The sequence below is a fragment of the Capra hircus genome, chromosome 3 (genome assembly GCF_001704415.2).
Source record: "Capra hircus breed San Clemente chromosome 3, ASM170441v1, whole genome shotgun sequence".
Taxonomy (NCBI): domain Eukaryota; kingdom Metazoa; phylum Chordata; class Mammalia; order Artiodactyla; family Bovidae; genus Capra; species Capra hircus.
In genome coordinates this window covers 69,234,454-69,256,096 of record NC_030810.1, presented here as the reverse complement: position 1 = coordinate 69,256,096, position 21,643 = coordinate 69,234,454, and the positions used below count along the sequence as shown (strand labels likewise).

Sequence of the window (21,643 nt, the reverse complement as noted above, 5' to 3'; positions counted from 1 at the left end):
GTGAAAGTGAAGTCACTCAGTCGTGTCCAACCCTCAGTGACCCCATGGACTGCAGCCTTCCAGGCTCCTTCGTCCATGGCATTTTCCAGGCAAGAGTACTGGAGTGGACCGGGAAGCTAACTAATAACATTTAAGCTTTAGGGACCCCACTTGCACAAGCCCTTGCAAAGCTCTAGTAGGTGCAAAGCCCTAGGAATGTGTCTACTTGAGTATGTTTTTGTAAGGTTTGCAAAAGTAAGAGATTTTGACTACAAGTGATCAAGACTCTCCTTAGTCAAATGTCCTTTCATATCTGGTGGCATTAAGTGGCTGTAGGCATTCTGGGGATTCAGCCACAACCTGAGTTGTGAATACAGTAGTTTGAGTTAGCAAGGCATATTTATTGGTTCAAAATCACTTCTACATCTGGATAAGTTGTAGTTCCGTGTCCTGGTGTAGGAATGGCTTCTAATAATACTTCACTGATTTGTCCTACAAAGTGACATGAAGGGTTAGGGCTCGAGATCACATCACTCTGTGAAGATGTCTTATAGCAAAGGATGCTGGGAGTATGTGGATAATGAAGAAAGTACAAAAAATAAGCAGAAGCCTCAGTTTTCATGAGTGCCTAGTCAGAATGGAAGGAATATTCTCAGTAATGCAGAACATGCAACTATAAACTTTTCCACTTTCGGTGAGAATCATACATAACAGAATTTCTCAGAATTTCTGTATTTATAACAACTATGTCTATTATATTAGCTAGCTTTCCAGATATTGCAGTCTCTTGTGATTTCTTTTCACATTCTCAATAATCACTTTCATAGCTTAAAAAAAAAATACAGGCAGCTATGCCATTTATAACTGTTTCAGTGGTACTACCAGTACTATATCTTCCTGATGTTTATTTTTATTTTGTCTTGTAAAATATGGACATTGTCCACTCTGAGAAAGAGCAAAGAAGGCTTTATGCAGCAGATCCAATCCCTTTTGGAGAGAATAATGATGGCAACAATGTATTTATTGCTAATAGAGCTCTTAATGAGATATTTTCTCTGCAACAATGAGGGAGAGGTGGTGGGCTATAATGTTCCTCTGGCTTTACTTTAGCAAAAGAAGACACTTCATTTTTACTTATTTACTTATTTTACCTACTTGAAGCAGAATAATAAAGGCACCATGCTAAGTGAACAAAGTTATAAGCAGATTTCTTATTTTTCTACCTTTAGACCACACTGAAACAAACTATCTTAAGAAGAAAATTAGGTACTATAAAATCAAATTGAAATATACATTCTTTAAGTAAACTTTAAATATCATAATTAAGTGCACAGACCACTTAGAATAAAAACAATTGTATTTTTCCTCAAAGGATAATTTTTATTCCAGTCATAGTTTCAGCTTGGATGTTACTTCACCATTTTCAGGGCTGACTTTAACATCTGAATGCAATCATCAAGCCTGTACTGGCTGTGGTAATGAATATACATAGGCTGCCTGGAGGTCTAAGTATGAACTAAATAACTTGGCATATACTGGATGCTTCAGGGCAAATTTCTTAAAGGTCCTGTATGAAATGTGGTCTGAGTTTGGTCCAGCTATCTCCCGAAAGAGTCTGGAAACGTCAAGATCTGGTACTCCAAAAGCTGCCCGAAGTATAGCCGCTAATTCCTGTTCAGTTATGAAACCATCTTTATCAAGATCAAAAAGCTTAAATGACATTTGCAGAATCTTTTCAGTGTTGACAGGATTGCACAGGACGGTCAGACCTATCACATACTCTCTGAAGTCTATGGTGCCATCGTGATTCCTGTCAAAGAGGGCAAAAAGTTGTTGCAAGGGCTCTGAAATTGGGAGTTTCAAATGATTTGCAAACTCCTCGATTCCTACCTTCCCTCCTTTGGAGGCAACTGCAATTTCAGCGTATTTATCCAAGTACTGATGAATATTATCCCAATCTAACTTTAAATTCTGGCTAATTTTTGTAAATTCCACCAAACCAGCTTCCATGGGTAGTTGAAGGTTACCCGCAGAAATCATCAGTCTGCAGTCTTCGTAAGTGTGGTCTGTCACGGGCACCCCAAGAGCATTGGCCATGATGATCCTCACTGTATTGGCAAAAAGGACAGGGTCTTTTTTCTCTTGGACGTTTGGAATATGAACAGGCATAAACTCAACTTCTACCCTGGTGAATGGTTGACTCAGGGTCAACATACAGGCCTGGAAGCCTGTAAACCCCTGCCAGGTCCAGGTCACCGTGTCCAGGGGGTTTGGGTACCTGAGCAGCACGGGCTGCACAGGCACCCCTGGAGAGAAAGCCCCTAGTTTAAAAGTGACCAGACAGCTGCGGTTGGTACACACTCCTTCCGGGAAAATCAGGATCTGTGGCCACTTTCTGTTAGATGTCACTCGCTTCAGGATTTCCTCCCGGGTGGTCTTCCTGGAATTGGGGTCCTCTCGGGTCACAAGCACCGGCTGCGTTGACAATAAGAATTTCCCAGCCACCGGGATATTCGCGTTCTTACTCGCAGAGACCACCGAGGGTAAACCTGCCACGACACAGGCGATCACATCAAAGAAACTGGAGTGCGGGGCTGCCACGAAGATGCGGGCCTCATCTCGGGTTGCTTTTTTCCCTTTCACTTTAACCAGGAACCCTGCTAAAAAAAAAGTCACCTGAAAGAAGAACTTCAGAGTTGGTTGCGCCAGTCTTCTCCAGTTCTTGGCCGGCTCGGTTGGTTGAGCACGACGGCCTATGGTGGAAAGCGCAGCCATGGGCCAGAGGAAGATGATGAGGAAAGCAATGCAAGACACCCGCACGGGCACCAACACGGTCCCCATGAGGACGATGTAGGCCCAGCGCCACGCGCTGAAATGCGTGTGCTGCATGAAGGGGTTGTCCACTGCCGGCGGGAACAGGGACTTGTTCGTCTCTTGGCTGAAGGCGGATTCCAACGCAGCCTTGGCGTCCACCACCGCAGCCTCAGAGTCCAACGGCAGAGACGAGGAACTCAACACCGCAGCCTCGGAGTCCAACGGCAGAGATGTGGAGCTCAACACCGCAGGCTCCGAGTCCAACTTCGCAGGCTTGAAGTCCAAGGTGGGCTGTGCCATGAGGCCGACTTTTCCGTAGTCTCAGGACGCCTGTAGCTTGGATCTGGGGGCAGCCCCCGGAGTGCACCCCTTCCCTATATTTAAGTGCTCTTTCTGTTTGCACAGAATTGGAACGGTTTGAGGCAATTGTGAGTTAATAGGAAGTGATGTATTACCTTTAAAATCAGAAGAATCAAAAATAGTAAATGATGTAACAGAATTAGAACCATATCAACAGTACAATCTTTTCTGCTTTTTTGTAAATGGCTTCCTTTTGACATATATGCTTAGTAAATTATTTTCACGTAACAACTTCTATTGTCTATTATATACCTACTAAGGACCTATCAAATAGATGAATATGTGTTAATCCCAACTTTTTAATTTAAATGGCTTTACCAGTCAAGTTTGCTTATTGTGAGATGCTTTGGCAATTGGTAAGTCAAATTTATTTACTCTTCCTACAAATTGATTTCTGCAGAGACAGGACTGTCTCTTTATACTATGTTTAACTGATGGCACCCCTGAGGCTTTATATCTGTTGCAAGCACTCTTCTATGGAAACATCCAATGAAAATTAGAAAACACCATTATCATAGGCCAGGATCAGCCATGGCACGTTTCGACCCATATTCTTAATATTAGTCCAGATGAACTGGTCAGCATTCCAAAGTGACATAAGTAACAACAAGAAACCTTAAAATCACATTTGTCAGAAACAGGCTTTCGTTAAAATAAGTTAGGATTACTTTATTGTGTCACGACACATGGTCAGTAATGTCTTGTTCCTTCCTTAGTTGCTGCCCTTTGAAAATGATCAAGAGGGAAGCATAATCAAAGGTGGTTGAAACAGGCTCTCTGCTATTGTTTGTTGCATCTGCTGTATCAAATATTCCTGTTTGCTATTTGCTAATTTAAATTCCTTCAGAATTCAAAGTCAAATTGTAGGTTTCTGAAAGATGTTTCTAATTATTGGAATATACCAGGTTACCCATAAAATAGGAAGAGCAGTATGGATACCAAAGACTGTTAAACAGAATGTGATCTAAGTGGAAAGATTATGGACTTTACAACCAAATGGATCTAGGTCAGATCCTGGTTCTGACTCTTATGCTGTAGGCAGTGATCAATCTCATTTTTACATCTCTAAAGTGGTGATACTCCCTACCTTGCAAGGTTAGGAGGTAGAAGTACCTCATATACCACAGTGTATATAGAAAACTGGGCTTTTATTGGTAAACACATGTTGCTAGGATACGATAATAAGAATATTTAGAGACATTCCACTTACTTCTGTCACTTCTCAGAACTATGCTTAGTGAGGGAAACAGGAACACAGTTGTAGACTCTAAAAAAGCCATGATTTGGCATTGTTACTGGTTGTCTCCCATTCCAAATGAGAGCAACCCAACAGAATGAGTAGTAATCTCTTAAGTTGGCATCATCCTCTATTTTGTAATTCTTCCTATTTTTTTTTTTTTCACCACACCCTTGTGGGATCTTAGTTCCCCGACCAGGGATTGAACCTAGGCCCAGCAGTGAAAGGGTCACGTCCTAACCACTGGGCCAGGGAATTCCTTTCTCACTCTTATTTGTAATGTTCATTACTCTTTTGAACCCTTGTTTAATTTAACTGCATTCCCAGGTGGTGCTAGTGGTAAAGAACCCACCTGCCAATGCAGGAAACATAAGAGACATAGGTTTGATCCCTGGGTCAAGGAGATCCCCTGAAGGGAGGGCATGGTGGTCCACTCCAGTATTCTTGCCTGGAGAATCCCATGGACAGAGGAGCCTGGCGGCCCATAGTCCATAGGGTCGCAAAGAGTCAGACATGACTAAAGCAACTTAGCATGCACACATGCATTCTGTGTATATTTCTTAAGGGAAAGATCAATGTTATGATACTACTTTTCTTTCATATTTCCCCCACAGTGCCTAACAGTGTATAAGATAATTTATTTATTCATTTAGCAAATATTTGAGTTCACACAAAGAATCAGGCTCTTATTTTAGATGCTGGATATTGTGTCAGTTAATGAAACAAAAGTCTCTGCCCTGTGGAGCTGAGATTCTAGTGCACATAGGAAGTATAGCATTCATTTCTTCTTGCTTTAAATGGGGCAAAAGGACATTTTCATCCTTTTCCTAAATCTCTCACCCATTTAGCTAGAGAATTAAGGCAAACAGTTTAATGGACTTGCTTCCCTATAATGTTTAATAACTATGTATGTAAATGTAAGAATCTTCATATCCTCTCTTGTTACACTTCCCAGTGTAAGTAGTATTTATGGCCTATTTTAAGATGCACATTCACCTTGTCATATTTGCTTTCAAACTAATAAATATACTATAAATCCAAGATATTTGATAACAGAATTTTTTAATGGTTAAAAAATAGTAAAAAGAACTTTTGAACAATAAAATAAAAATTTATACCACTGCACATTTGCCTTTTAATATGGCACAGCTAATCTTTAATATACATTTGTAAAAGGCACCATATATTAACAAGGTAAAGAATGCAAAAAAAAAAACAAAATTGAGCCACATTCTCCAACTTCCTTTTTGTCCAAGTGTATACATTTTAAGGCAAATGCTTTTCTGTGCAAAATACAACAAAAGAAAATCAACATGTTACAAGTTCACACATTCTCAGATTTTTTTCAATATCATTTGTCAGGATACTTATTTATAATAAAGCATATTAAAACAATTTTTTCCTAATGAAGCTTAAAGAAGTTGATGAACAATTTTTAAAAATTATTTGGAGATTCCATTATAGATTCCTCATAGAAAAAGTCAATCTTTTCTTCGTGTTTCTTCTTTTAGAAATGTCCATATCAATTTGTTCACTATGTCAGGTTGTTCTTGTTGGAGCCAGTGACTGGTTTCTGACAAAATAGTTAGCCTGAAATAGTTTTTAACATAAATCTTTGTGACTTCAGCCATCTCAACCTCCATAAATGCGTCTTTCTCTCCCCACAGCAGCAGTGTTGGAGTGATCACCATGTGATGTTTGAGAGGCAGGCAGCTATAAAAACAAAAGACGTGGGCTTGAGACTCATTGTAAGAGTTAAAATAACATTTTCCCAAAATGTTTCTTTAGGCCACACAGTTTTAAGGAGGGCAGTATCATCACCAAAGGGGTGAAAATTAGTTCTTGGGAGAGTGAAAAAATTTACACTTTTTAGATATAAACCATGAATATACACATAGTACATAAACAGATATTAAAATTTTATGGGGTGGGGGCAATTATGGAAAAATGTCTAAAAAGGCTCTGAAGGGAGGTGATGACAAAAAATGGTTGCGGGGACTTCCCTGGTGGTCCAGTGATTAGTAGTCTACCTTCCAAAGCAAGGAACGTGGGTAAAGAAGCCTATATGCTGCTACTACTGAGCCTGCGCCACGAGAGTGAACCCTGTGTGCCTCAGAGAAAGATAATAAACAAATACACTACTGAGAAACACTGCATCAGGCAATCAATCCGTATCATAAAAAATTTAAAGGTCTATTTAGCAAAGGGCCCAATGAAAGTTTTAATTGGATGAGAATGGCAAAATTGATAATGAAGGCTATAAATTAAATATGAAATTCATCACTTGAAGAATAATTTATTTTAAAAGGAAACCAGAATTTCTGAATGGTGTGATAAAAGGGAGCTTTTAAACAGTGTTAGTTTAAATATATTTTAATCATTTGTTGGATAATCTAATGCATTTTATGTGAAAATTAGAACTGAAAAGACAGAAAATATATATGGAATGAGCTTTAATATTACATGATACTATATTTATTTTTCAGGGAGATTCTTTTTAAAATATATTTATATATTTTCTTAAATACAGAAAAATATAAAGAATAAAATCATGCATAACATAACTGCATCATTTAAAAGATGGTCATTTTCTATGCATATAGTTGAAACCATAAGTACAGCAAATATACAGTTTATACACAATATACATATATAAATTCTATATTAAATTATAACTTTCTTATTTCACAAGGTTTTTCAAAAATAATTATAAAACATTACTTTATGGCATAATAACCGATAAATGATTTGACTTCCTGTATAATTGAATATTTAGAAGATAGCATCAGTTAAAAGAAGAGGATGTTTTATGTGAAGCTACATGCTACAGTGAGCATTTTGTGTCCAAATCTTTATTGGCATTTCAGTTAACTTCTTTAGGCCAGAGCCCTAGAAGTGGAATTCCATATTTCTAAAGCTTTTGACACCTTCTGCTAAGCTGTTTTTCAGAAAGGTGGGATGGTCTTAATTTCACCGCTGTTAACTTAGAATGAGAATGAGCATTTAACTAGACACTCTCCAGCACTGGATTATATTTTCACTAGTTATAGAAAAGCCCTAATGTGTGTCTATTTGGGGTTGATAGGATGCTATCAACCTAGGAATGACAGGATGCAGGAAGATGTCCTGCACACTCCTTTCTGTCCACTTTGGAATAACTTGGAAGTTATGTTCGTTCCCTTCAGAGGACAGGTTCTGTTGATCTACTGAGTCCCCTGATGCAATGTTAGGTTTTACACATTTTAGGCACAAAGTCCTTGTTCCTTCTCCATACAAGAAAAATCTTTGCTACAGGGCAGCCTTTGTCACTTTTAAACTTTTTGTGTTTTTACAAGTGCTCTAATTGTGAACTTTTAAATAAAATACTATTGAGAGATTTTAAAAAAAATGTGCAGGATATCATATATGTCCACCAAAGACAACTTTTGACTCCATGCAAGTGGCCATCATTTGGTTGTAATGCTCCTAAAAATTAAATTCTTTGTGAATAGGTAAATGGACAGAAGAACCTGGAGGGCTACAGTCCCTGGGGAGTTAGACAGGGCTTAGGAATAAAAACTAGGTCAAATTTGGTTCTTACCATCCCCATGAGATGGTTATAAGTGTTAGGATACTTCTCATTCATTTCTTTAGTTTCCTTTAGGAGAGATTTTCCTTAAACCCTCCTTGATCTTTGCCCCATCCCTGGCTCCTGAGTGATAGTTGTTGATTCAGGGTTCTGGACTAAAGAGAGTATATAAAATAATATGTCCTGAGGTGAGATTTACTCTCTTTTTCCTTCCCTCTCTTATCAGATTCGAGGGAGCTGATGGACTGAGGGGCTGAGGAGATGTGAGTTTACCCTTTAAATTTTCCCACAGGTGAACTGCTCTAAAGTCTAGACTGGCAACAGTTATCAAGACCATTTCAGCTCTCATTTAATATGAGGGCCACAGTCTTCCATCTATCCTTTATGGGTCATGAAGTTCATATTTTGGTTTTCATCTGCTAACTCCTATGTGATTTCTCAACTGGTTCAGAAACTGGGCAGGAAAAAGGGATGCTATTTGTCAGGTCCCCCCAAATACAGCAGATGTATTTCTATAAACAGTACATAGAGGCACCATGTTTAAAACTTTATTAAATAGTGTCAGATTGCAGATATCCTTTCACAAATTGCTTCTGTGCCTTAAGATTATATTTTTAAGATTCGTCTATTGATGATACATGTAGTTCCACTTCATTTACTCTCACTGTTGTGTACAATTCTATTGTATGACTACATGTACAATGGATCACAATTGATTCATTCTCTGGTTGGACATTTTAAAACTTCCAATTATTTTGATAATTTAAATGATACTGAGCTCATTCTTGTAACCATCCACTTGTGCCCATGTGGGAGAGGTTTCTTTCAGTATATTCCCCAAACAGACTTGCCACCTCAGAGAATATGCACGTCATCAATATTACAAGTTGTTTTCCAAACTGACCATATGCTCCACTCTCAGCATATAAGAATTTGCTTTGTACCATATCATTGCCAACACTTGTTCTCAAAAGTTTAATTTTTTTCCAATCAAATGAGTGTAAAATACTTTGTTTACCTGTTATGGTAGAGACTGCTTCCCAAACTTCTTCCCTTCTACCACAGTGATAGAAAATCCAATTATTAGCTGGCCAAAGGACTATCTAGAATGAAGACTGACTATGTTTCCCAGGGTCCTTGCAGCAAGCTGAAGGTATGTGGTTTATGAGAAATGATTTGGGCATCATCTAAGTTGTGTCCAATATCCCTGCCCCTTCCCTTTCTCACTTTCCACTCACTGAAATGCAGATGTGTTATTAAACCATCTTGAACCACACAGATAAGGACAATATATGAAGGATGGCAGAATAACAAAATAGAAAGACCAAGATCTCTGACCAAAGAGTGACCTAACAGCTTTGATGACTGCATACAATATAGCCACCATATTAGCCTTAGACTATTAACGTTTTTAATGCCACTGTTACTTTAGGTCTCTATCGCAAGCAGTAAAACCTATGTCCCACTACTAAGGTGGAGCATCTTTCATGTTACTGACAGAGCCCTTTAAAATATATATATATATATATATGTGGCTGTGCTGGGTCTTTGTTGGTACCCAGGCTTCTCTAGTTGCAGTGAGCAGGGGCTACTCTTCTTTGCAGTGTTAGGACATCTCATTGTGGTGACATCTCTTGTTGTGGAAAAGCACGGCTCTAGGGCACATGGGCTTCAGTAGTGGCAGCAGTGGGCTCAGTAGCTGTGGTTCCCGGGCTCTAGAGCACAGGCCCAACAGCTGTGGTACATGGGCTTAGCTGCTTCGAGGCATGTGGGATCTTCTGGGACCAGGGATTGAACCTGTGTCTTCTGCATTGGCAGGCAGATTCTTTACCACTGAGCCACCAGGGAAGCCCCTAGATCCCTTTTCTGCAAATTGCCATTTCAAATCCATTACTTATTTTTGATTGGGTTGTCTTTTTCTTATTGATTTGGAGACATTCTTTATAAACTCTAGATAATATTAATTCATGAATACCGGAAGAAGCCTATCCCTTCTCTAGGGGATCTTCCAGATCCAGGAATCAAACAGGGGTCTCCTGTATTGCAGGTGGATTCTCTACCAGCTGAGTTACCAGGGAAGCCTCCTGACAGGGTTAGTTACCTACCTATTCTTTTCTTTAAAACTGAATTCTTTAAAATTGTCTCAGCCTTGTGCTCCTCCATGCAAATTTTAAAATCAGCTTGTTACGTTTCATGAAAAACTTTCTGACAGTTTTGATTGAAATTTTATTAAGTTTATAGATTAATTTGGGAAAAATCAACAATGTTATGATATTGAAGTTTTCCACTTGTAAAGATGATAAACGAGGGTTATTTTCAGTAGTTTACATCAGCAAGTCTGTATCAATGTTAAAACATTAAAATACTTCTCTATGGGTTAGTAAATAGACAAGGCCCCTAGTTCATATTCTTTATTGCTTCCAATACATTTTGATAATCCATAAAGGTCATCTTTTGTTAGAGTCATTCCTTTATACCTAATATTTTTGTTGCTATCGTAGGTATATCTATTTTTTAAATGTTTTATAACTATTGTTGGTTTATAAGATTTTAATTTTCATATAGTAACCTTATGTATGCCAACTTTGCTGAACTGTTTTTGTTTTAATAATTTTTTTCTGTAGATTTTCCCTTTCTCTAAATATATAATATACATTGCATGCTTGCCTGCTCAGTTGCTCGGTCATGTCTGACGCTTGGCAACCCCATGGACTGTAGCTCGCCAGGCTCCTCTGTGTATGGGATTTCCCAGGCAAGAATACTGAAGTGGGTTGCCATTTCCTACTCGAGGGGATCTTCCCTACCGAGTCTCCTGCACTGGCCAGCGGATTCTTTACCACTAGCGCCATCCGGGGAAGCCCATATAACTACATTGTGTGTGTGTGTGTGTGTGCTAAGTCGCTTCAGTCGTGTCTAACTCCTTGCAACCCCATAGACTGTAGCCTGCTAGGCTCCTCTGTCCATGGGATTCTCCAGGCAAGAAAACTGGAGTGGGTTATCATTCCCTTCTCTAAGGGATCTTCCTGACTCATGGATTGAACCAGCATCTCTTATGTCTCCTGCATTGGCAGGTGGGTTCTTTACCACTAGTGCCCCTGGGAAAGCCCATATAACTACATTATCTATACATAAACTTCAGTTTTGTTTTGTTTTTTAATGTGCTAGCTAAGACTTTCAATACAGTGGTGAAGAGAAGAGAAGCAGTTATAGCAGACAAGTTTAGTCTTTATTTTTCAAGGGAATGTTTTCAGTGTTTCATCACAAGGTATGATGTTTACTACAGGTTTCTGGTAGAAGTACCTTCTGGATTGTTGTCATAATGGAACCATAATATGATTAACAGAATTCCTCTGTCCATGGAATTCTGCAGGCAAGAATACTGGAGTGGATTGCCATTCCCTTCTCCAGGATATCTTCCTGACCCAGGGATCAAACCCTGGTCTCCTGCATTGAAGGCAGATTCTTCTACCATCTGAGCCACCATGGAAGCCTAATATGATTAACAGAAAGACACTAATAGACATAGAGAATATCAAGTTTAATGGCAACTGAGAAGAAGACTTACAAAGATGCTTTTATAAAGCAGGAAATAATGTATTATTCTCTTAGATAGAACTAGGACTTCTCAGGTCCCCCAGTTTCCCATGAAAATACAGTTGTGAACAGTACCACAAAGTATTTTGCCCTTTTCGTGGAGGTTTCTGATCCTCTTGGCCGATTCCCGGAATATATTTTTATATGCCTGCCAGTGCCCCAGGTACAAATAACCAGTACAAACCCCTGAGTTTTTTTCTTGGACAACTGAATAAAGCAAATGTCTTTTCCCCAGAAATATCCCTTCAGGCAATTCAGGTTTATCTGAGGTCCTCCTTCTATCCTCTGTTTCTAGTCTACATAGTAGCTAGAAGATGTGTTGGATTTTAATAAATGCTTTTTCTTAATTTACCTAGATGATCTTATTTTTCCCTTTAATCTGTTAATGTGGTAAGTTAATGGGTTTTAATGCTGTTAGGTGTAATTGTTAATGCATGCTAGATTCTGTTTGATAGTATTTTATTTTGAATCTATATTTACAACATAACTTGATCTAATTTCCTGTGTTATACAGTCCTTGTCTTGTTTTGTTACGGAAGTTATACCAACCTGAGAAAATGAGCTGAAGTATATACCTTCTTTGTATAATGCCTGAAAGAGCCGAGTCTGTTTAAGAGTGGGATTTTCTGGGGCTTCCCTGGTGGCTCATTGGTGAAGAATCTGTCTGCCAAAGCAGGAGACATGGGTGTGATCTCTGATCCAGGAAGATCCCACATGCCGTGGAGTAGCTAGGCCCATGCACCACAACTTCTGAGCTCATACTCTAGAGCACATAAGCCATGACTCCTGAAGCGCACCTGCTATGAGGCCCATGAGTTGCAACTACTGAAGCCCTTGTACTCTAGAGCCCGTGCATGCTCCGTGACAAGAGAAGTGACCACAATGAGAAGCCCACGCACTGCAACAAGGAGAAGCCCCCGCTCACTGCAACCACAGAAAGACATCACTGCAACGAAGACCCAGTGTAATCAAAAATGCATAAATAATTTTTTAAAAAGTGGGATTTTCTGAGGTAGAATGTATGTGTAAAACCACTTAGGCCTCTTTGTATGGGTGTGTATTTATATGTAGTTTGTACATATGCTTAAATTAATAACCCAATTTCTTTAATGTGTATATCTATTCAGGTTTTCTAGTTCTTCATGAGTCAGTTTTGTGTGTTAAGCTTTTCCTAAAAACTCCCCATGTTGACAAGATTCTCAAAGTTATTAACATAAATTTTATATTTTAATATCTGTTATGTTTGTATTTATGTCTATTTTCTCCTTCCTGATATAGTTTGCTCATGCCTTTTTTACGCCAATCTTGCCAAAGTTTATCTATATTAGTGAAGTGAAGTTGCTCAGTTGTATCTGCCTCTTTGCAACCCCGTGGACTGTAGCCCACCAGGCTCCTCTGTCCATGAGATTTTCCAGGCAAGGATACTGAAGTGGGTTGCTATTACCTTCTCCAGGAGATCTTCCTGGCCTAGGGATTGAACCCGGGTCTCCCACACTGTAGGCAGACGCTTTACCATCTAAGCCACCAGGGAAGTCCAGGGAAGGATAATATATTAATTATATTAATAGTGTTCAAAAAATCTGCTTTTGTTGATTCTCTCTATTGTGTCTTTGTTATTTATTGTGTTAATTTCTGCTTTTTACCTAATTTTATTTTCCTTCTAATTTATTTTTGTTTATATTTTCTTCTTTTCCAAATATCTTGGGTTGAAGTCTTAGCTCCCTAGTTTAAATCTTCTTTCCTTAATATAAGCATGAAAAACCATAAATGATTTCTAAATATTGTTTTAACTGTATTCTACAGGCTGTAATACTTTTTTCTGTGTTTACTAGTTTCTGATGTAATTTTTTTGATCCACAAGTAATATAGAAGTTTGAAATTTTTCTGACTGTATTGAGTTTTCTAAAAGTTTGTTGCTGTCAATTTCCCACCTCACTGTGTTCAGAGAACACAATCTATATGATACTGATCCTTTGGTTAAGGCTTGTTTTATGGTCCAGTATGTAAAAATCAATCCTTATAAATATGATATGTGCTTAAAAATATTGTGTATTTTCTCATTGTTGGGTGCGGGATTCTAGAGTTGATCATCACATTAAAGATGTTAATTGGATTGTTTAAATCTATATCCTTATTAATTTTCTGCTTGATTGATCAGCTTCTGAGAGAGGTAGATGAAAATCTCCAATAGTAACTGTGGATTTGCCATTTTTTTTCTTGTAAGTCTGTCAGATTTTGCTTTGTTATGTGATGCTTTGTTATAAGTTAGACTTTCAAAGATGTTTTTGCAGGCTATTCCTATAACTAGTCCAATTCCAAGTTCATTATGATTCCTTGGGTCCAAATTTTGGAGAGTCCTTGGATGCAAGTATGGTCCTGGGGAGACCTTAGGGTGATTTTCATATCTGAGTATAATGTACTATACTTTATTTGTAGTCATTATATTTGTATAACCTTGTTTTTAATGATGTACTTGACCTTGATTCAGTTCAGTCCAGTTCAGTTCAGTTGCTCAGTCGTGTCTGACTCTTTGCGACCCCATGAACTGCAGTACGCCAGGTGTCCCTGTCCATTACCAACTCCCAGAGTCCACCCAAACCCATGTCCATTGAGTCCACCCAAACCCAACCATCTCATTCTCTGTCATCCCCTTCTCCTCCTGCCCTCAATCTTTCCAGCATCAGGGTCTTTTCTAATGAGTCAGCTCTTCACATCAGGTGGCCAAAGTATTGGAGTTTCAGCTTCAACATCAATCCTTCCAATGAACACCCAGGACTGATTCCCTTTAGGATGGACTGGTTGGATCTCCTTGCAGTCCAAGGGACTCTCAAGAGTCTTCTCCAACACCACAGTTCAAAAGCATCAGTTCTTCAGTGCTCAGCTTTCTTTATAGTTCAACTCTCCCATCCATACATGACCACTGGAAAAACCATAGCCTTGACTAGATGGACCTTTGTTGGCAAAGTAGTGTCTCTGCTTTTCAATATGCTGTCTAGGTTGGTCATAACTTTCCTTCCAAGGAGTAAGCGTCTTTTAATTTCATGGCTGCAATCATCACCTGCAGTGATTTGGAGCCTAAGAAAATAGCCACTGTTTCCACTGTTACCCCATCTATTTCCCATGAAGTGATGGGACCGGATGCCATGATCTTCGTTTTCTGAATGTTGAGCTTTAAGCCAACTTTTTCATTCTCCTCTTTCACTTTCATCAAAAGGCTCTTTAGTTCTTCACTTTCCGCCATAAGGGTGGTGTCATCTGCATATCTGAGGTTATTGATATTTTTCCCAGCAATCTTGATTCCAGCTTGTGCTTCCTCCAGCCCAGCATTTCGCATGATGTACTCTGCATATAACTAAATAAGCTGGGTGACAATATACAGCCTTGACATACTCCTTTTCCTATTTGGAACCAGTCTGTTGTTCCATGTCCAGTTCTAACTGTTGCTTCCTGACCTGCATACAGATTTCTCAAGAGACAGGTCAGGTGGTCTGGTATTCCCATCTCTTGAAGAATTTTCCACAGTTTATTGTGATCCACAGAGTCAAAGGCTTTGGCATAGTCAATAAAGCAGAAATAGATGTTTTTCTGGAATTCTCTTGCTTTTTTGATGATCCAGCGGATGTTGGCAATTTGATCTCTGGTTCCTCTGCCTTTTCTCAAACCAGCTTGAACATCTGGAAGTTCACAGTTCATGTATTGCTGAAGCCTGGCTTGGAGAATTTTAAGCATTACTACTAGCGTGTGAGATGAGTGCAATTGTGCAGTAGTTGGAGCATTCTTTGTCATTGCCTTTCTTTGGGACTGGAATGAAAACTGACCTTTTCCAGTCCTGTGGCCACTGCTGAGTCTTCCAAATGTGCTGGCATATTGAGTGCAGCACTTTCACAGCATCATCTTTCAGGATTTGAAATAGCTCAATTGGAATTCCATCACCTCCACTAGCTTTGTTCATAGTGATGCTTCCCAAGGCCCACTTGACTTCACATTCCAAGATGTCTGGCTGTAGGTGAGTGATCAGACGATTGTGATTATCTGGGTCATGAAGATCTTTTTTGTATTACTTTTTTGTATTACCTTAATTACTGTATGTAAAAAGAGTCAAGGATCAGTTGAGCTTTCAGAAGGTTTGAGCTAGATTTAACCTACACCAGGGGCTTCCCTGGTGGCTTAGACAGTAAAGAATCTGCCTGCAGTGCAGGAAACCTAAGTTCCATCCCTGGGTCCGGAAGATACCCTAGAGAAGGGAACAGCAAACCACTCCAGTATTCTTGCCTGGAGAATTCCACGGACAAAGGAGCCTGGCAGGCTACAGTCCATGGAGTCGCATAAGAGTCAGACACGACCGAGCAACTAACATTAATCTATAACAATCTAGTTCAAAATTATCTTTTGCCTTTAGGTAAAACTGTCAGTTTTGAACTTCACAGGCCTCCATTTTGTTTTGTTTTGTTTTTTCTCTCCAAGCTAATTAACAGGATTCTAGAGCTTACTCTTGGGAGTGCAAGTCCTCCTAATGAATGACTGCTAAATCACTTCAGTCGTGTCCGACTCTGTGCGACCCCATAGACGGCAGCCCACCAGGCTCCCCTGTCCCTGGGATTCTCCAGGCAAGAAACACTGGAGTGGGTTGCCATTTCCTTCTCCAGTGCATGAAAGTGAAAAGTGAAAGTGAAGTCGATCAGTCGTGTCCGACTCTTTGCAACACCATGGACTGCTTCCAGGCAAGAGTACTGGAGTGGGGTGCCATTCCTTAATGAATGATTAATTGTTAGTAAAAGAATCTCAAAAATATGAGAATATTTTCCCTCTTTCCTTATAGCTACTTAAAACATACTATTTTGCATCACAAAGCTATCCCTCTGATAAAGGGATAAATTGAGAACATTTAAAACCAGCATTCATATCTCCTGTCCACAATTTAGACTTGTGTGAAAATGTATTTTTCTCTCACAATAACTCTCTTAAATGTTATTTGTGAAAAGCAAATGACAAAACATGAACTTCAGAAAATGTTGCTATATCCTATAAAATGTAACCTGTAGCCTTTGCAATGTCTGTCTACGTTGCTTGATAAATTATTACCTACAAGTACCTTTTGGGACTTTCCAGGTGGCTCAGAGGGTAAAGAATCTGTCTGCAACTCAGAAGACCTGGGTTGGATCCATGTGTTGAGAAGTTTCCCTGGAGAAGGGAATGGCAGCCCACTCCAGTATTCTTGCTTGGAGAATTCCATGGAGATAGGAGCCTGGCAGGCTACAGTCCATGGGGTCAAAAAGAGTCCAGGACACGACTGAGTGACTATTACAAGTACCTTTTAAATCAACGTCTCTATTTTGCAAAAAATACACATATATTTTTACACTTGTATATTTTGTTATTGTTGTTAGTCAAAAAAGAAGATGGGATTTACTTCTCTTTTCATTCATATAGTCTCATGGATTTCATATTCAAAGACTTTGAGAGATTTTGTTTCATTTAAAGTAACACCTGCTACAACTTTTTTCTATCCTCTTACTTTCAACCTTTTTGTGTCTTTGTGATTTACTTGTGTCTCCATCAAATCTGACATTTTGGTTTTTAACTGGTAGGTGTAACACATTAATATTTATTGTGTTTATTGACATATTGAAATTGTTTTTGACATCTTATTTTGTGCTTTCTATTTACCCTGCTTTGCTTCCTTTCTCTCCTTTCCTGCCTTCTTTTGAATTGATAGTTTTCTAGTCCCTTTCTACTGGCTTGGAAACAATACATTCTATTTCTATTATTTTATTTTATTAGAAAACAAATTATTACATATATATTATATGTGAGTGATTTCCAACTTTATCTAGCTATCATTTATCTATCTATATGATTTCTAATTCTATTATACATGTCAAATATAACCTGTCTTTTATATTTTCATTTCTTTATCTCTCTAAATTATATTCTAGGTAATTCTTTTTAGATCTGCCTTCCAATTCATAATGCTCTTTAGCTTGTCTGACCTGCTCTTTAACTTACTTATGGACTTTAAGACTTCAATAACATACTTTTGATTTCTAGAAGTTCTTTCTGTTCTTTTCCAGCCCTTTCCACCCTGTCATGATATTTTTCTTATTCTTTACTCATATTTTTATTCTTTCATATATTTAATAATTTAAACTTACTTTACAGTCTTTATTACTTCTATTATTGGAAATTTTTAGGAGTTCTGCTACAATTGTGTTCTGACTCACTATTGATGGGTTGGTATTTTTTGTAATTTGGATTATCAGCTCATCTTCAGTGGACCTTATCTGTGGGGATATTGTGAGCCTGAATTGAGGTGTATCTTCCAGAGAGATTCTGTCTTTGTTTCTGCTAGGTTTCCTAGGGAGTGTTACCAGCCTATGATGATGTTAAAATAGAACTTTTCCCCTAAGACTTCTAGTATTATGGTAGTAGCATAAATTCAAACCCCTAAACATTTTTAAGGCAGTCTGTGGCTGCTAATACTGAAAGAGAATCTTTTTTCTCCTATGTAGAGTCCAAACTCAAACAAATTTCCATGTCTTATCTTTCACACTATATTTTCTCTCTAGACAATATCTTCTGAAACAAAAGCCTCATTTATCTGTTAGTGACTCCAAGATATCACATATCCTCACCCCAGATTCTCTCCTCTGAATTCCAGACCCTCGTAGCCTACTGACTATTTGAATAATCTAAGGCACCATTTCAAACCCAACTAGTCTAAGGTCAATACAATTTATGACCTCAAAATGAGTTCTTTTCTAGTACTTTCTGTCTCAGTGATTGGCCTGAGTATCTGTAGAGTTGTTCATGGCAGGGATTCAGGAGTTATCTTTGACATCTCTCTCCTTCTCAGTTCCCCATCCAACCCATTACCAACTGTGTCAACTTTTCTCTTAAATAGCTCTTAAATCTACCCACTCTCCCCATCTCTATTGCTTTTGGAATAGTTCAAGCTGCCATCTTCTTCAGCCTGGATTTCTGAAGTTTCACCACATTCATTCTCTCAACGCATTCTCCATATTGAGTGACTATATCCAAATACAAATCGGATCATTTTTCTGCTTGAAACTCTCGTTCACTGGCTTCACGTTCACGGCTCTTAATATGGTCTCCCAGGCTCTGCTTGACCAGCCACTGCCTACCTCTCAGACTCATTCTCATTCCCTTCTCTTCTCTACATCCTCACTTTCTGGCTATGCCACTTTGTTACTTAAAACCATGGCCTTCCATCTTCCTGCAAAGCCCTGGAAGAGGCTGTTTCCTTTCTCTGGAATGCCAGTCTCCCTACCCCAAACTATCCAGTCAATACCAAACTCATCCTTAATTTCCTCATTCAAGCGTTATTTGTTCCATTCTCATCCCTTTCTTTCAAAGTCTTTATGTTAGTTTATAACCATACATTCATTACTGCAGTTGTTTGCTTGATGCTGTTTTCTCTACTCAGCTACAAGTTTTGTGAGATCAAGGACCTTGTCTCATTTTGCTCATTATAGTATTCTGAGTGCTGGCATAGTCCAGAATATAGAAAGTGCTTAACAGATATTTTTTAAATGATTATTTAAAAATATAACTAAAAATATACATCTATTCAAAATCCAAGGGGACAGATGTGGATAGAGTTATGGATAAAACAAGTTACACCTACATGGGATAGCTACTGTATTATTCTCTTTATTTTTCCATATGTTTAATATTCTATAAAAAAAGATTATGCAACTTATAAAAACCAAAATAATTTGAGTATCTGGATAAATGGTGAACTTAATCTTAAAAATCAAATATTGGCTCTGTGTGGAATGAATATTTTGTTTAAAAAGAACAAATTATACTGACCTGAAGATATTTCGGTAATGGTTAATTGGACCACTTAATGCTCCAGGCTGAGAAAAAACATAAATGTAAGCTTCAAGATCTTCTGTTGTTAGTCGACATCCTTTTCTTCCAATGCCAGTGCTGTGACTAGTAAACAGATGTTTCAAAGCCTGGTAAGTGAGAAAAGAATAATTGAGACTTTTCAGCTACTTAACAGTAACTAAATATTTGGCTTTTGAAAGAGAATGATGGTCAGTGTGCAGTGATTGCTCCCAACTTCTGCTGTAGCCAGGTTGGAGACCTCATTGTTTACAAGCACATTTTATACATTTCTGCCGACCTGGCTTTATTTTTGATATTCTTCCCTTTAGTCCCCCATGCACACTTCACCTTTTTTTCCCCACACTTCACCTTTATGAAAAGTATCCTGTCTTCTTGGTGTCTATTCACATTCTGCTGAGCTAAGTACTATCTCTATCCTAAAGCCTACCCTAATGTTCCAGCTAACAACTGTTATATCTGTTTACTGACAACCAATCCATCACCACCTCCTGTTTGAACTTCTTTTTGACCACAACCTAGAGTAACAAACACATTTTATATCGTGATCCAGTTCATAGATCTACATATATATTTCTAAAACAAAAGTTTAAAGAAATAATTCTTATACTTATTACAGCATGTAGTGATATCTTCAGTTCTGTTCTACTTTATATTTAAGAATTCAAATTGCAAGTCACTTTACTGAATTGCAAAACTTACATCATGACTCACAAATGGGTCCCCCCTACAATCTGAAATCTCTATACTTGCATTTCTCAAAATGTGTCTCTTAACTAGCTAAATCAGAATTATTGGGATTCTTTTGTAAAAAGTTTATTTTTAATTGGAGGATAATTGCTTTACAATATTGTGTTGGTTTCTGCCATATAAAAACATGAATCAGCCATAGGTATACATATGTCCACTCCCTCTTGAACCTCCCTCCCACTTCCCACCTCATCCACCCCTCTACGTTGTCACAGAGCACTGGTTTGAGCTCCCTGAGTCATACAGTAGATTTCCACTGGCTATTTGGGATTCTAGTTTAAAATTAGACCCTCAACCCCAAAACATGCTTGCAAAAATATTAAATGACATGTGCAGGAAGTGATTCATTGGAACGTTATTTGTGACAGAAAAAGAATGGAAACAAATGTTTATCAGTGGGTGGGGTAGTGGTGGTTGAATAAACCATGGCATAGCCACACAATGGCATATTAGAGTTTTTAGGACTCTAAGAAAAGATGGAGACAATCTGTATGATGATGATGGAGTAATTTGCAGGATATATCGTTAAGTGGCAAAACAAAGCAAGGGTGGAGAACAGTGTTTATATTAATAGTATGTTATCTTTTGTGAAAAAAGGAGAAAACAAATATATGCACATTAGCTTATGTTTTTGATAGAAAAAATAAAAAGATGAAACAAAACTAGCCAAAATGGTTTTCTATGGGAGAAAGAAGAAATAGGATGGAGATAGAGAAACAGAGATAAGTAAGACTCCTCTGAATGTACATTGTTTTATTAGACTTTTAACTTAAAACCGTATGTATGTTTCATATAACATCACAGAAGTTATGTAAAAATTCTGTAGTCTTAAATTTGCTTTGGAATTGTGGATAAGAACTCATAATTTTTTTTCTGTCTAAAAAATATGTATGTCCAAATCACGTCCAATGGAAAGATCCAGAAGCAATGAAAACTCAGTAACAAGGATTACCTAAATCATGGTCTCTAAATACGATATCCTGCTAATAGGAGCTAGAGCTCCTTCAGTAAATGACTGATTCCAGATCTGGAACAGAACATAAATAATGAACTTAGGACGTTAAGGAAGCAAGCTACTACTGACTAAAGGGCTCTTGTGTCATGGGGACACAGACTTGTAACAATCTGGATATCAAAGAAAATAAAGACTATGATCAGTTGATATATCAATTCAGTTCAGTTCAGTCACTCAGTCATGTCTGACTTTTTGTGACCCCAGGGATTGCAGCACGGCAGGCTTCCCTGTCCATCACCAACTCTGGGAGCTTGCTCAAACTCGTGTCCATCGAGTTGGTGATGCCCATCCATAGCAAACAGATTTTCAAAAATCATGAACTCATAATAATATGAAAAAAACCTGCATTGGTCATCATTGGGGGCTTCGAGGGCACCAACTCTTTACTCTGGGCATTATTTATAAAGGGAAATTATGAAGCATTTATCCTGCCATTCTTGTGGGAACTATATTT

At 38.3% G+C, this 21,643-nt stretch overlaps 2 protein-coding genes across 2 annotated transcripts in view; both read right to left on the bottom strand.

Annotated features, from left to right (window-relative positions):
• On the bottom strand, positions 1,435-3,286 carry LOC102178967 (lysophosphatidylcholine acyltransferase 2B-like). The gene has a single exon (XM_005678133.3). It carries the CDS (start codon positions 3,091-3,093, stop codon positions 1,435-1,437), a length of 1,659 nt encoding a protein of 552 aa, XP_005678190.2. The 5' UTR covers positions 3,094-3,286.
• Positions 5,436-21,643, bottom strand: part of EPHX4 (epoxide hydrolase 4) — a 36,003-nt gene continuing 19,795 nt past the window's right edge. Inside the window, exons 6-7 of the mRNA XM_005678109.3 lie at positions 19,386-19,534; positions 5,436-6,103 (exon numbers count right to left, since the gene is read on the bottom strand). Of these exons, the coding sequence (XP_005678166.3) occupies positions 5,872-6,103; positions 19,386-19,534 (381 nt within the window). The 3' untranslated portion in view covers positions 5,436-5,871. The remainder of the gene's footprint in view (positions 6,104-19,385; positions 19,535-21,643) is intronic.